Source organism: Trifolium pratense, linkage group LG7 (genome assembly GCF_020283565.1).
Source record: "Trifolium pratense cultivar HEN17-A07 linkage group LG7, ARS_RC_1.1, whole genome shotgun sequence".
NCBI classification, from domain to species: Eukaryota; Viridiplantae; Streptophyta; class Magnoliopsida; order Fabales; family Fabaceae; genus Trifolium; species Trifolium pratense.
Genome location: NC_060065.1, coordinates 8,161,540 through 8,172,433, shown reverse-complemented (window position 1 = coordinate 8,172,433; position 10,894 = coordinate 8,161,540). Strand labels below are relative to the sequence as shown.

Here is a 10,894-nt window from a genome sequence, read left to right as displayed (position 1 = left end):
TAGTTTTGATTTTTGTATATCAGTGCCATGTTTTCCAGGTTTATGGCAAATAAAATCTTAAACAATTGAAATATCTATCCCTTCATAGTTCAGTGGGAAGTGGTTTTATCTGCTGAAGGTTTTTGAGAACAATTAAGTATCACATTTGAATATGTACCAGAAAATATGTTTTCAACTTGTATGAACAACCCACAACTGACAGAAATATTCTGTTGTGCTTTAGCATGCATCAGGCCAGTAAAGTAATTTAGGAATATTTTCCACTGAAAAATAAAGACATGGTATGAAAAATTTAGTTTAACATGATATAACACATTCATTAAAATCAGAAGATAAACATAAGTACACTGCAACAGCCACTATGTGTGTAAAATGATGGAATGCTCTTATCACTGTGTTTAGCAGTAGCTACAAATTGGAGCTTCCTAATTTTCACTCTCTCTCTCTCTGATTCAACACAAAATGCAAAAGAGCTCAAGTTCAATTATGTTTCTGTGGTTGAGATTCATCTGGATATGTGGATTAAAAGTGACAATGTTGTTGTTCACAGAGTATATGAAAAGAGAACCGGGTGAAGGAAAAATAAACTCAGGAGTGACCAAAAGTATGCTTTTTAACATAATAACTGCTGTTTTGAAAGCAGAACTGAGTGAGAACCTATATATACCTTTGATAATTGATATAACCGCATACATATTAAGCAATGGATTCAAATTATCAATGTTAAAAAGTCATTATTGGACCTAGCTGGTGAAGCATTTGGTAAACAAAGCATCATAAACATTATAAGCTGCAGCACACCTAAAAATAGAATTTAAATCAGAAGGAATCCCTCAATATGCCACACATTTTAAAAGGAAAACAATGCAATGTGGCTTCACTTTCACCAAGTTAATTGATGAAAACGCAACATAACATGACACATGGAATAATTATACCTAAAGGTAAACATCACACAACTATGAAGAAGACCTATAACAAATGAAGAGAAATTCAGTTTGCAACCACAAAACCCATATGCTGGAAAGACACCTACGAGAAATCATGAACAAAACCACACAGAACACATAATACACTAGCCACACTTATAAAAAAACCAACTTTATTTAATTTTTATAAATAATTAAAACCCGGATGAACAATTCCAAATCATCACATCACATGATAAACATTTGCATTCTTACTTCATTATCATCTTGCATTAAATTAAATAAAGCAACACAGATGCATTCAAATCCAACACTAAATTGAAATATATACATCATACATATATTTTTTTTGTATACTTCAAACCTTAGCAAACACCGGTAGCAACAAACTCAATAATCTCGGTAACGCCCCTCTCCATAATCATCTCTAGCAGAAGCAACATCACTTTCAACCATTTCCGCAAGTTTGCGTTCTTCATACCTCATCCCCTCTTCAAGAGCAATTCCACTCAGTGCCCCAGCAGCAGCACCAACAGCAAGGCCAGCACCTAACCCCATCTTACCGCCTTTAGGCCTCTGATCAATCGAGGTTGAATATTCAAGCGGGGCAGAAGGTCCACTCGGTCCAGCAGCAGTGCTGGCACGATCAAAGAAAGGCCTCGGAGGCGGTGGAGGGTAAGGAGCAGCACCCAGTGAATAGTACCCGGGATAGTAAGAATCAGGGTAAGAATTGTAAGGTGAAGGTGGTGGAGAAGATGAGTGTGCAGGGGAATATCCTCCTCCTCTGTAATAAACAAAGGAAGGGTTGGAATTAGGATTAGGGTTAGGGTTATAGTTGGGGATAGGGTTGAGATTGAGGAAATCAAAGGTTTGTGGCAATGGCGGAGGAGGAGTTCGACCAAGGAGTCCAATTTTGAGGTGAATTTTACCTTGGGGACGACCGGAGGGACGAACGACGGGGAATTTCCTGACGATGTTCGAGTGATTGAGTTCAGGAAGGTCTTTGAGGGGGAGACGGAGGGTGGCGACGAGGGGTTTTGGGGTATCGGAGGGTTTGGAATGGAAAATCTCGAGAGTGAGGGTTGAGTCTTGTAGAGGAAGTGGAAGAGAGAGGGTGAAACGTTCGTTCCAGACAGGGGAAGTGTTGCCGGAGTCGTCGGATTTGGTGGCGAGTCGACGGTCAGGATCGAGCCAGAAGACGACGTAGGGTTTGAGATCGCCGGTTTTCCAGTTGACGTTTTTGAGATGTTTGGCGGAGACGATGGTCAGGTCGAGATCTACTGATTTTGATGGTGGTGGACGGGAAGATGCCATTTTTCTTTTTCTCTTTTCTTCTGTTTGGTACTAACTTGTTTGTAATGGGTTAGCAAAATAGTTGTATTTATATGAAGTGTGTTTTCTTAAAGCAATATAGTAAGTAGTATTAGATTCCTTAAAAAACAAACAGAGCAGTGCTAAAGAGCTTGCATAAATAAAACTTCTTAACAAAAATAAATAATTCAAAATTTGAATTTTGAGTCAAAATTTTTATTACTTTTATTTTTTATTTTATAAAATTTTTAAAAATTATAATTAATTGTTCACATTTTAAAAAATTATGAAGTTTTATAAAATTTATTTTATAGTATTTTAAACAAATCATGGTCGGGAAAATATGAAGGAACAATATGCATGATGAAAATCATAAGTATAAGTGGCACTTAATCCGGTTGGCTAATTTCAGCCTTATCCAAAGTTCGTTTGATTTAAGAAATTTGTAAACTTTGTCGAAAGAACTCCAAAATTTCATGTTTGATGATATATATTGAGGGATTGCATGACTAAGAATGTTAGTCTTGTAATTTTTCTTGGGCTTTGCCCTTTTTTTTCACCAAACTAGACTTTGATCCGTGTGATGCATGAGTTTTTTATTACGTCGTATATATAAAATTCAAATTAGTAAATGTAGAATTTACAAACAAACATTTAACACAATCACTTAAATGCATTTTTTATTTTTTTACATAAATTTACATAATAATAGACACAGACATGCACGGAATGCGCCCTGTCTGACCGCTAGTGTACCAGATAAAAAAATTAATATGTTATGTACCAAACAAAAAACAAACTTTCATTTTCTAAATATATAACATTAATTAGTTTTACCGAAAAAAATAAAAATAAGAGTAATTGACACATGATATAATTGACTAATCGTATCACACAGTTAAATAGGAACGTTAAATTCGCTATTAAAATACACTTAAAAAGGAACGGATGTAGTATATCTCTATTTTTTTTTTTAGTATATTTAACACAATAATACTCCCTCCGTTTTCTTATAAATGTCTCGTTAGAATGATAACACAAAATTAAGAAAGTGAATTTTTGCATGTTATCTTCCTATTATACTCTCATCTTAATTCACGAATAAATTTCTATTTTTTTGCACCTAGTACTCATCTTATTTAAACCTTCAATGAATCATTATTATAACAAAGAAGCAACAAACTTTCCTATCGTAAAAAGAAAGATGCAAAGAAGCAACAAACTTTCCTATCGTAAAAAAAAAAGGAACAAACATTCTTTTAAAAAAAAAAAAACTTTAGTATATATAACAATAATTGACAAATGGTATAATTGAAAAATTGTATCCTTAAAACACAAATTAGACAGTTAATTAGAAACACTAAATATCATATAACTGAACACTTATAAGAAAACGGATGGAGTAAATGACAAACAATAATTTATTTTTTTTATGTCAAAAAAAAAACAATATTTTTTTTAAGCAATTAACAAACTATATCTTAAAAACATTTTTTTTCTTCAACAAAATATGTTTCTACTCAAAACAAACAAATTTGAATTTGAATTTTTTTTTTGAAGAAATTTAAATTTGAATTGAATCTTAATCAAATACAATAATATTAAACAAATATCTAAATATTTTTTTTCATTTTTTTTTACAATATAGTAAGTGAAGATTGAATTTAGAACCTCATACATACTACTCAAATTCATCATCAATGAATCAAATCGACGGGCTATATTTTCATAAAACTTTCTACCGGATACTACTTTTTATCGTCAAAACAAAGCATATGAATAAATAAATTCGAGTTATATCTTTCTAACTATCAATTAAGAAACTATTTGGATTGGTTTTTTTTGTAGGTTATCCAAAAAAATTTATACAAATAAATAAATTTTTATATATGTTATTATAAGTTTTTCAAGGTATTTTATGAAAAAACAATTTGTCGTCCTCGCAGCATTGAAAAATATACAACAAAAAAATATTTATTTGCATAAATTATTTTAATCAACTTAAAAATAAGTCAAATTCAAACGGACCCTAAAACATGAATAGCTGACCCAAACATTCAAGGATTTACCAAAAATTAACGAGCAACTAAAAAAAAAACTCTAGGGTCAAATAAACTTGTTTAAACATAAAAAAACAAACTTAAAATTTTGACAATTTTAGGATGATTCATAGAAGATCAGTATTAGTTTGCTAAATTATAAAATATTAATCATAAAATCCCACGATCAAATTCCATATTTTTTCCATATTAGTTAAACTAAATTAACCACATGTTTTCAAAAATCGAAAATCAAAATTCAACATCAACAAAAATAACAAAACCAACACATCAATGCATCTCCACAATTCACAAATTATTTTAATTCAATCTCAATATTCTACCTTGCATAACAGAATCATCATAAACAGAAAAAGAAATTATAAAAATAAACGGAAAAAGAAAGGACTAATTGTATCATTCATAAGCATAATCAAAGTCTTAAATCTTAACTACTGTCTCTCAAACTTTAACATCATCATTATTCATTAAAAATCAAATCATCATCATCATAAAACCTAAAAGGCTCGATTTTCTTAAGTCTCATAGAAAGCAAGATATTCCCTTCAAGCCTACATCCCTTTTCATCACTCCTAAGCAGAGGAAACGACCGGACTTCCCTTCGATTAAACACCGTCGGAAGCGGAATCTTCACCCTCCCAACAACCACATTACCACTAGATGTACCAGGATCATCCAAAGAATTAAACCTTTGTACCTCAACATTCAAAAAACTATCATCATCAAGATTCTCTAACATAAAATCATTAGCTTGGTTCCATTCAGGTGTAACAAAACCTTCAACAACCTTAGTGTGAATTTCTTCATCAGGTTTAATCCAATACACAACATTGTAATCTCTGTTCTTGACGCTCGGATCATCCGCGAATTGATCGAGTCCTTCTGCTCTGTGAATTATCACATGCAAACCAATTTTGAAATCTTGAGTGATTACGTTTTTGTTCTTGGTTTGAAATATTATTCTTGGAAATTGTGCATCTACACGTCGTGTAATGCTGCTGGAAGAGTAATTATGAAAAATACTTTCTATTGTTTGCTGTCTTTTCTTTTTTGGAAGAGCGTTCACAATCGCATTCATGGTGGAATTTGAAGAAAAGAATTCACGCATAAATCTATAAACAAGAAAAAGAGAAAAAAAAAAAGGATTTTGATTTTAATCAAAGAAAAGTGATTAGTAACTAACATGGGAGATTAAAGAAAGAAAGAAAGAAAGAGAGTGAAATTTTGAACCTGAGAAAAAGTGGAATTACGGAAGAAGTTGAGATTGAAGAATCAGTTGCTGAATTTTCTAAGTTAACTTTGATTTGGTAGATTCTATCCCTATATATGATAGTTATTTCTTTCTTTAAAAAAAAAAAACAAATATACCGTATCTCACTGTTTTTTTTAACGAAATCTAATCTCTCACTTATATTATAAATTCTTTAAATTTTCTCAGACTTATCGATGACATAATAATTTATTTAGTATCTTTTTTTAATTTATTTAGTATTTTTTTCAGACTTAGCTATAGCACTTGTTATTTTTAATTTATATAGTAATTTTCTCAGACTTATCGATGTAATTATATAGAATTAAATATTTAAAAAATTATTATATAATATTGTTAAAATATAAGTGGAATTATTGTGTTTTTTTTGTAAATTTATTTATTCAATTTTTTATGTTTCAGTGATAAATAATGGTCCCGTGTATATTTAAAAAAAAATACAAATTTTATTAGGAATAGTTAGGATAATTTAGTAAGTTTGATACTATTTAACTTTATACCTCTAAAAAAACTATATAACTTTATTATAGTAATCTTATTTATGTTTTTTTTTTTTATGAAAAATATTGTTTATGTTTCTTCTTTTTTTTTTATAAAGTATTGTTTTTTTAATAATTATTTATATATTCTTATTTCTATGCGGTTTCTTCTTATTTTTTCTATAATTTTTTTTATTAACTAAACTTTCTATAATGTTTTTAATTTTTTTTTTCTTTTTTTAGTAATGTTTGTCGTGTTTTGTTTCTATCCATAAAATTTGTTTTGTTCCTATTTTTAAGTATATCATTTTTTTTGTATTTATCTTATATCTTTTCTTTATATTTGTTTTTTTATATGTATCTTATATATTTTTTCTATATATTTGTTTGTTTTTTGTATTTATCTTATATTCTTTCTATATAATTTTTTTATTTTAGTGAAATTACAATGAGGGATATAAAATTTGCAACATGGTTAAAAGCAATAAGGATAATTTATGAACTTTGATGGTAATCGATTTTAATATATCAGTAATAGATAACAAGAATAAAAATCAATTATATAAAAAAAAAATCATAACAATTTTTTTTTAAAAAAAAGGATAAAAATCATAACAAAATTAAAAAGAATGATTGTACCAAACAACTCTATTTTAATTATAGGCTACTAGCAGTCAGACAGAGCGCGTTCCGCGCCTGTCTGTGTCTAAAAAAATATAAAAAGGCATGTCTTATGTTATGGTGAGTTTGTTAATAAAAGATTTTTGCTACTAAAAAAAGACATGTTTATGGTGAGTTTTTTTTTTGACGCAATGTTTATGGTAAGTTTGTTAATAAATAAATTTTGCTAATAAAAAAAACAAAGGTATTGTTGGTATTATGAAAAGTCCACACCAAAACTTTTATATCATCTTTTTTTTTTAGGCAAAAAGGAGTGCAGATGGAGAACCAATCGCAACACCCTAGATAGATAAATAAAAAGTAGGAAATACAAAAGAGAAGGGGGACATAGACCAAAATCTTCTCAAGCAAAAAGAGCAACAAAAAAAGCTGCAAAAACAAAACAAAGGAAATAAAAACAAACGCAACAAAAGAAAACGAAGGGACACGTACTACTTACTTCTCATAGAACGGGTATAACGAACCGGAAATCCCTTCTGCGATTTCTTTTTCTTAGCCTTAGACACCACATCAGTAAAAGGTTCTTCCACAGCAGCAGAGCGGTTCTTCAAATAATTAATAGTTGTTGCGGTCTCTTCCTCATCAGTATACACCCTATGCCCAATGTCGCTAGCCTCATAATCTTTCCAATTTCTCAAAATCTCCAAGTCATGAGCTACATGGGGATTTAGACCAACATCAGAGGCAGTGACGTTGGAAGAAGTACTGCACCAAGATGGGGGATCTTGAATGTAGTCCAAGTCTGTCACTGCGTCACTCCAGGAACCAACAATCCGCAAGTCCGGAGTGATACTCAGTGGATCGACTCTTGGTTTCTTAGCAAGATCAATAGCATGAGCCTCCTCAACCTGCACCGACCGTGCGGGAACCGCTTCTACAGAAATGCTAGAAAAAATCTATTCTTCAAAATTTAGAACATCTCCCAAAAGCACACCAGGTCTTACCTCTTTGTCTCTTGTAAGATCTTCAATAAGCGGATCTACATCTGCCACACCTTGATTGGATGCAATTACCAACGGTTCTGAAGCAGAAGACATAGTAACAGTCTCCATTTTTCTCTTGTTCACTAAACTCGTAGTGGCTTTTGGAGGATTCTGATACTTGCAATTCTTCAAAGAATGCCCAATTATTTGACAAGCATTGCAAAATGGGGGAATATTCTCATACTCAACATCCACATAAAAATCAAAATCATTCCTTTCAATAAGGATTCTTTCACGCAAGTTTGAATTCAAATCAACGTCTATTAAAATTCTAGCAAAGTGACCAAAAGTTCTCTTCTTAGTTGCCTCATCGAGAGCCAAAGGAGTACCTACAGCCCCAACAATTTCAAACAGAATATAAGGCCTCCAATATTCACGGGCAAGCCCATGAATGCGAATCCATATTTGCGCATTAGTTGGTTGCACAGTAAAAGGATTAAAATCAGCAGACCAAGCAAAGGTTCTAAGTAGACCCGATGAGAGATTCCAAAAACCTATGGATCTTACTACACTTAAATCATCCAAGGATGAAAAAATAAATTCAAAATAACCTTTACCTAAGGACACCATGGACCACTGCTCATTAGTTTTCCAGAACTTCAGGATTCTTTCTTTCAAATCTTGCATACGGATAGGTGATGAACCCTTCGGGAGAGTAAACCGTCCGTGAAGGACATTTTGACAGTCAAGGACACCGGCCAAATATTCAACCTCAGTGATTTTTATTGAAATTTGCTCACCTTTCAGACAAGGTTTGGCTAGATTTGAGATTGGGATATTGCACGAATTGGACAGAGCCTGTGCAAATGACTTTGTTGCCGTCAAAGAACCCTTTGAATGATCGGCAGGAGCCATGAAATCAAAACAGCAACACACAGAGATTCACTACCTCCACCACACAAAACTGACTACAACCTAGAGGAATGAAAACCACAGTCTGATAGAGAGCTTACTTTGAGACGACAACTAAACGGTGCTCGAGCGACTCACCTCAATAACTCGGCGAAGCAGAGGATCGAAAAGAGCAGAGGAGCAAAACCAACAAAAACCCCTTCCACCGCCGTCGACAAACTGAAACGGCGTGCTAAAGCAAAAAGCCAACACGAAGCCCGGATTCACCACCGTCAAACAACCGCGATTGGAAACGGTGACTGGAGAAAAACCAGTGAGTTGCCGGCCGAAGCGGTTGCCGATATGAGATTACAGCCCCCAATTTTGTGATTTAGGGATTGCTACAGTGTTTTTTCATCGTTCTCCCTCAAGTTTTCAATATATAGGTATAGATAACTTAATAGTTTGACCTGAAAACGTACATGATTGGTTTAATGGTGAAAATTTTAGACTTTAAAGTGTGCTATTTTTAATGTCTTAGGTCTGAATGCTTTCGATGTCACATCATTGTGTGTTGCGTCACACCATACAAAACAAAAACTCTTGCTTCAGTTGGGACTTCCGCTAGTAAATCATGAATCTACTATCTCTTAGATTAACCAATCCTTAAATCGAATAAAATAATTCTTAAAAGGAAATGCTAATCGGTGCCCCCGGGGCACTGATTAAGGTAACTAAAGATAGTAATATTATCTTGAAACTTGTGAAGTCAACATCTTAAAAGTTTAAATTTTTGTTTTTTCAATGCAATTTTTTTCTTTTCTTTCTCTTTTTAGTTCCTTAACTAGTGCTCCGGGGGCACTAGTTAGCATGACCCTTATTAGCATATAAGGATGTTTCAAAAAATAAATAAGAATGTATTTGGAGGAATGTTAAGAGGAAAAGAAGGAGAAAAGACATGCCTGATTATATTTCTATTTGTTTTAAGTGCAACTTGACGGTACATTAGTAGGGCAGTAAGGGTGATTTGTGTCTGGTGAGAAAATAGATGGGGTGTTAGTTTTTTTTTTTTTTAATGCAAACAAACTTTTATTGAAACAAAATTAGGGTACAAATTCCATATCTTTTTGGATATGGTGAATAAGACAATTAGGGAATTCATTGGTCCAAAGCTTATTGGGCTTAATTAAGGCCCATCGAGCCAGAGCATGTGCAGCTCTATTCCCATCCCTTGCAATCCAACGAACAGATAAACGAGATTGACTGTCTTGAGAGAGTGCCCTAGCACAACGACGAGCCGCTTGACCCCAATGGCTTCGAGGGAAATCTTGCTTCTGAATCGCTCGCACCACCGTAGCTGAATCCATCTCAATAACGACCTGTGGGAGTTGAAGTTTCCAAATAAGCTCTAAAGCTTCGCAGCAACCCATCACCTCCGCCATACACACATCGTCCTTCCCTTGAATCATCTTCGTTGCAGCTCCAATGCAGTGGCCATCCTCCCTCCGCAGTACCAGACCTAAACCCCAATGGCCATCACCCGACAGGTGAGCATCCACATTAAGCTTTAGGCAGTCCTTAGGAGGTGGACTCCAACTTTTATTGTTACCAACAATCGAAGATTCGGGGGCCGTGGTCGTGAGGCGGTTTTCATGGATATTGCGCTGATACTCATGGAGTATTTTCAAAGCTCGCTCAATAGCCACAATCACAGGTGCGTCATTATGTTGAAAAATTTTATTGTTTCGAGCAAACCAAATACTGTAGGTGATAGTTGTGATAATTTGCATGCAATATTGATCCGAATTGTTGAGCATATAGTTGAACCAATCCGAGTATGATTGAGTCTGAGAATTTGAGAAGGAAATGGTTACATATAGCTGCAATGTAATTTTTTTTATCAATTATACTTTAATTTATAAAACTGTATATTTTATTCTAATAAAATTTAAGATCTCTTTCTATTTGTATTTTGTTTATATTTTTTTAATAAGTGGTCAAATTTAATTCCCACAATAGTGCAAACTGTAAACTTCATATATGATAATAAAAAAAATTAGGAAAAAAAATAAATTAAGAAAGTGTATTTTTGCAGTCTATCTTCCTATTATACCCTTATTTTAATTCACCGATAAATATATTTTTTCGCACACTTTTTCTTTCCAATAAATTTAATATATTATGTAGAGCTGTCAAAACGGGCGGTCCGGCTCATTTCGGGCCGGCCCGGTTGGGCTTCGGGCTTCGTCGGGCCGGGCTAAAAAGTCCGAACTAAAAACAGGTTACTAAAATTAGTACACGAGCCCGGCCCGGTACGGGTTGTCGGGCTATCGTGCCGGCCCAGTTTAAT

The 10,894-nt window shown here is 33.2% G+C and overlaps 4 protein-coding genes across 4 annotated transcripts; all 4 read right to left on the bottom strand.

Moving 5' to 3' along the window:
* Positions 1 to 1,085: 1,085 nt before the first annotated feature.
* On the bottom strand, positions 1,086 to 2,357 carry LOC123898201 (formin-like protein 7). Its single transcript, XM_045949096.1, has one exon. The coding sequence runs from the start codon at positions 2,241 to 2,243 to the stop codon at positions 1,320 to 1,322; it is 924 nt and encodes a 307-aa protein (XP_045805052.1). The 5' UTR covers positions 2,244 to 2,357; the 3' UTR covers positions 1,086 to 1,319.
* A 2,389-nt stretch (positions 2,358 to 4,746) lies between these two features.
* Positions 4,747 to 5,484, bottom strand: LOC123898199. Its single transcript, XM_045949094.1, has one exon. The coding sequence runs from the start codon at positions 5,406 to 5,408 to the stop codon at positions 4,761 to 4,763; it is 648 nt and encodes a 215-aa protein (XP_045805050.1). The 5' UTR covers positions 5,409 to 5,484; the 3' UTR covers positions 4,747 to 4,760.
* A 1,589-nt stretch (positions 5,485 to 7,073) lies between these two features.
* Positions 7,074 to 8,568, bottom strand: LOC123895782. Its single transcript, XM_045946268.1, has 3 exons — positions 7,675 to 8,568; positions 7,170 to 7,578; positions 7,074 to 7,099 (listed from the first exon to the last, which is right to left on the bottom strand). Exons 1-3 carry the CDS (start codon positions 8,566 to 8,568, stop codon positions 7,074 to 7,076), a joined length of 1,329 nt encoding a protein of 442 aa, XP_045802224.1.
* A 1,079-nt stretch (positions 8,569 to 9,647) lies between these two features.
* LOC123895781 lies at positions 9,648 to 10,361 on the bottom strand. The gene has a single exon (XM_045946266.1). It carries the CDS (start codon positions 10,359 to 10,361, stop codon positions 9,648 to 9,650), a length of 714 nt encoding a protein of 237 aa, XP_045802222.1.
* Between the last annotated feature and the right edge of the window lie 533 nt (positions 10,362 to 10,894).

Coding starts and splice junctions, on each gene's coding strand:
- LOC123898201 (XM_045949096.1), bottom strand. CDS start 2,243: ATGGCATCTTCCCGTCCACCACCATCAAAATCAGTAGATCTCGACCTG.
- LOC123898199 (XM_045949094.1), bottom strand. CDS start 5,408: ATGCGTGAATTCTTTTCTTCAAATTCCACCATGAATGCGATTGTGAAC.
- LOC123895782 (XM_045946268.1), bottom strand. CDS start 8,568: ATGGCTCCTGCCGATCATTCAAAGGGTTCTTTGACGGCAACAAAGTCA. Junction 7,579..7,674: donor ATCTTACAAGAGACAAAGAG/GTAAGACCTGGT, acceptor CGGTCGGTGCAG/GTTGAGGAGGCTCATGCTAT. Junction 7,100..7,169: donor TTATACCCGTTCTATGAGAA/GTAAGTAGTACG, acceptor TTGTTTTTGCAG/CTTTTTTTGTTGCTCTTTTT.
- LOC123895781 (XM_045946266.1), bottom strand. CDS start 10,361: ATGCTCAACAATTCGGATCAATATTGCATGCAAATTATCACAACTATC.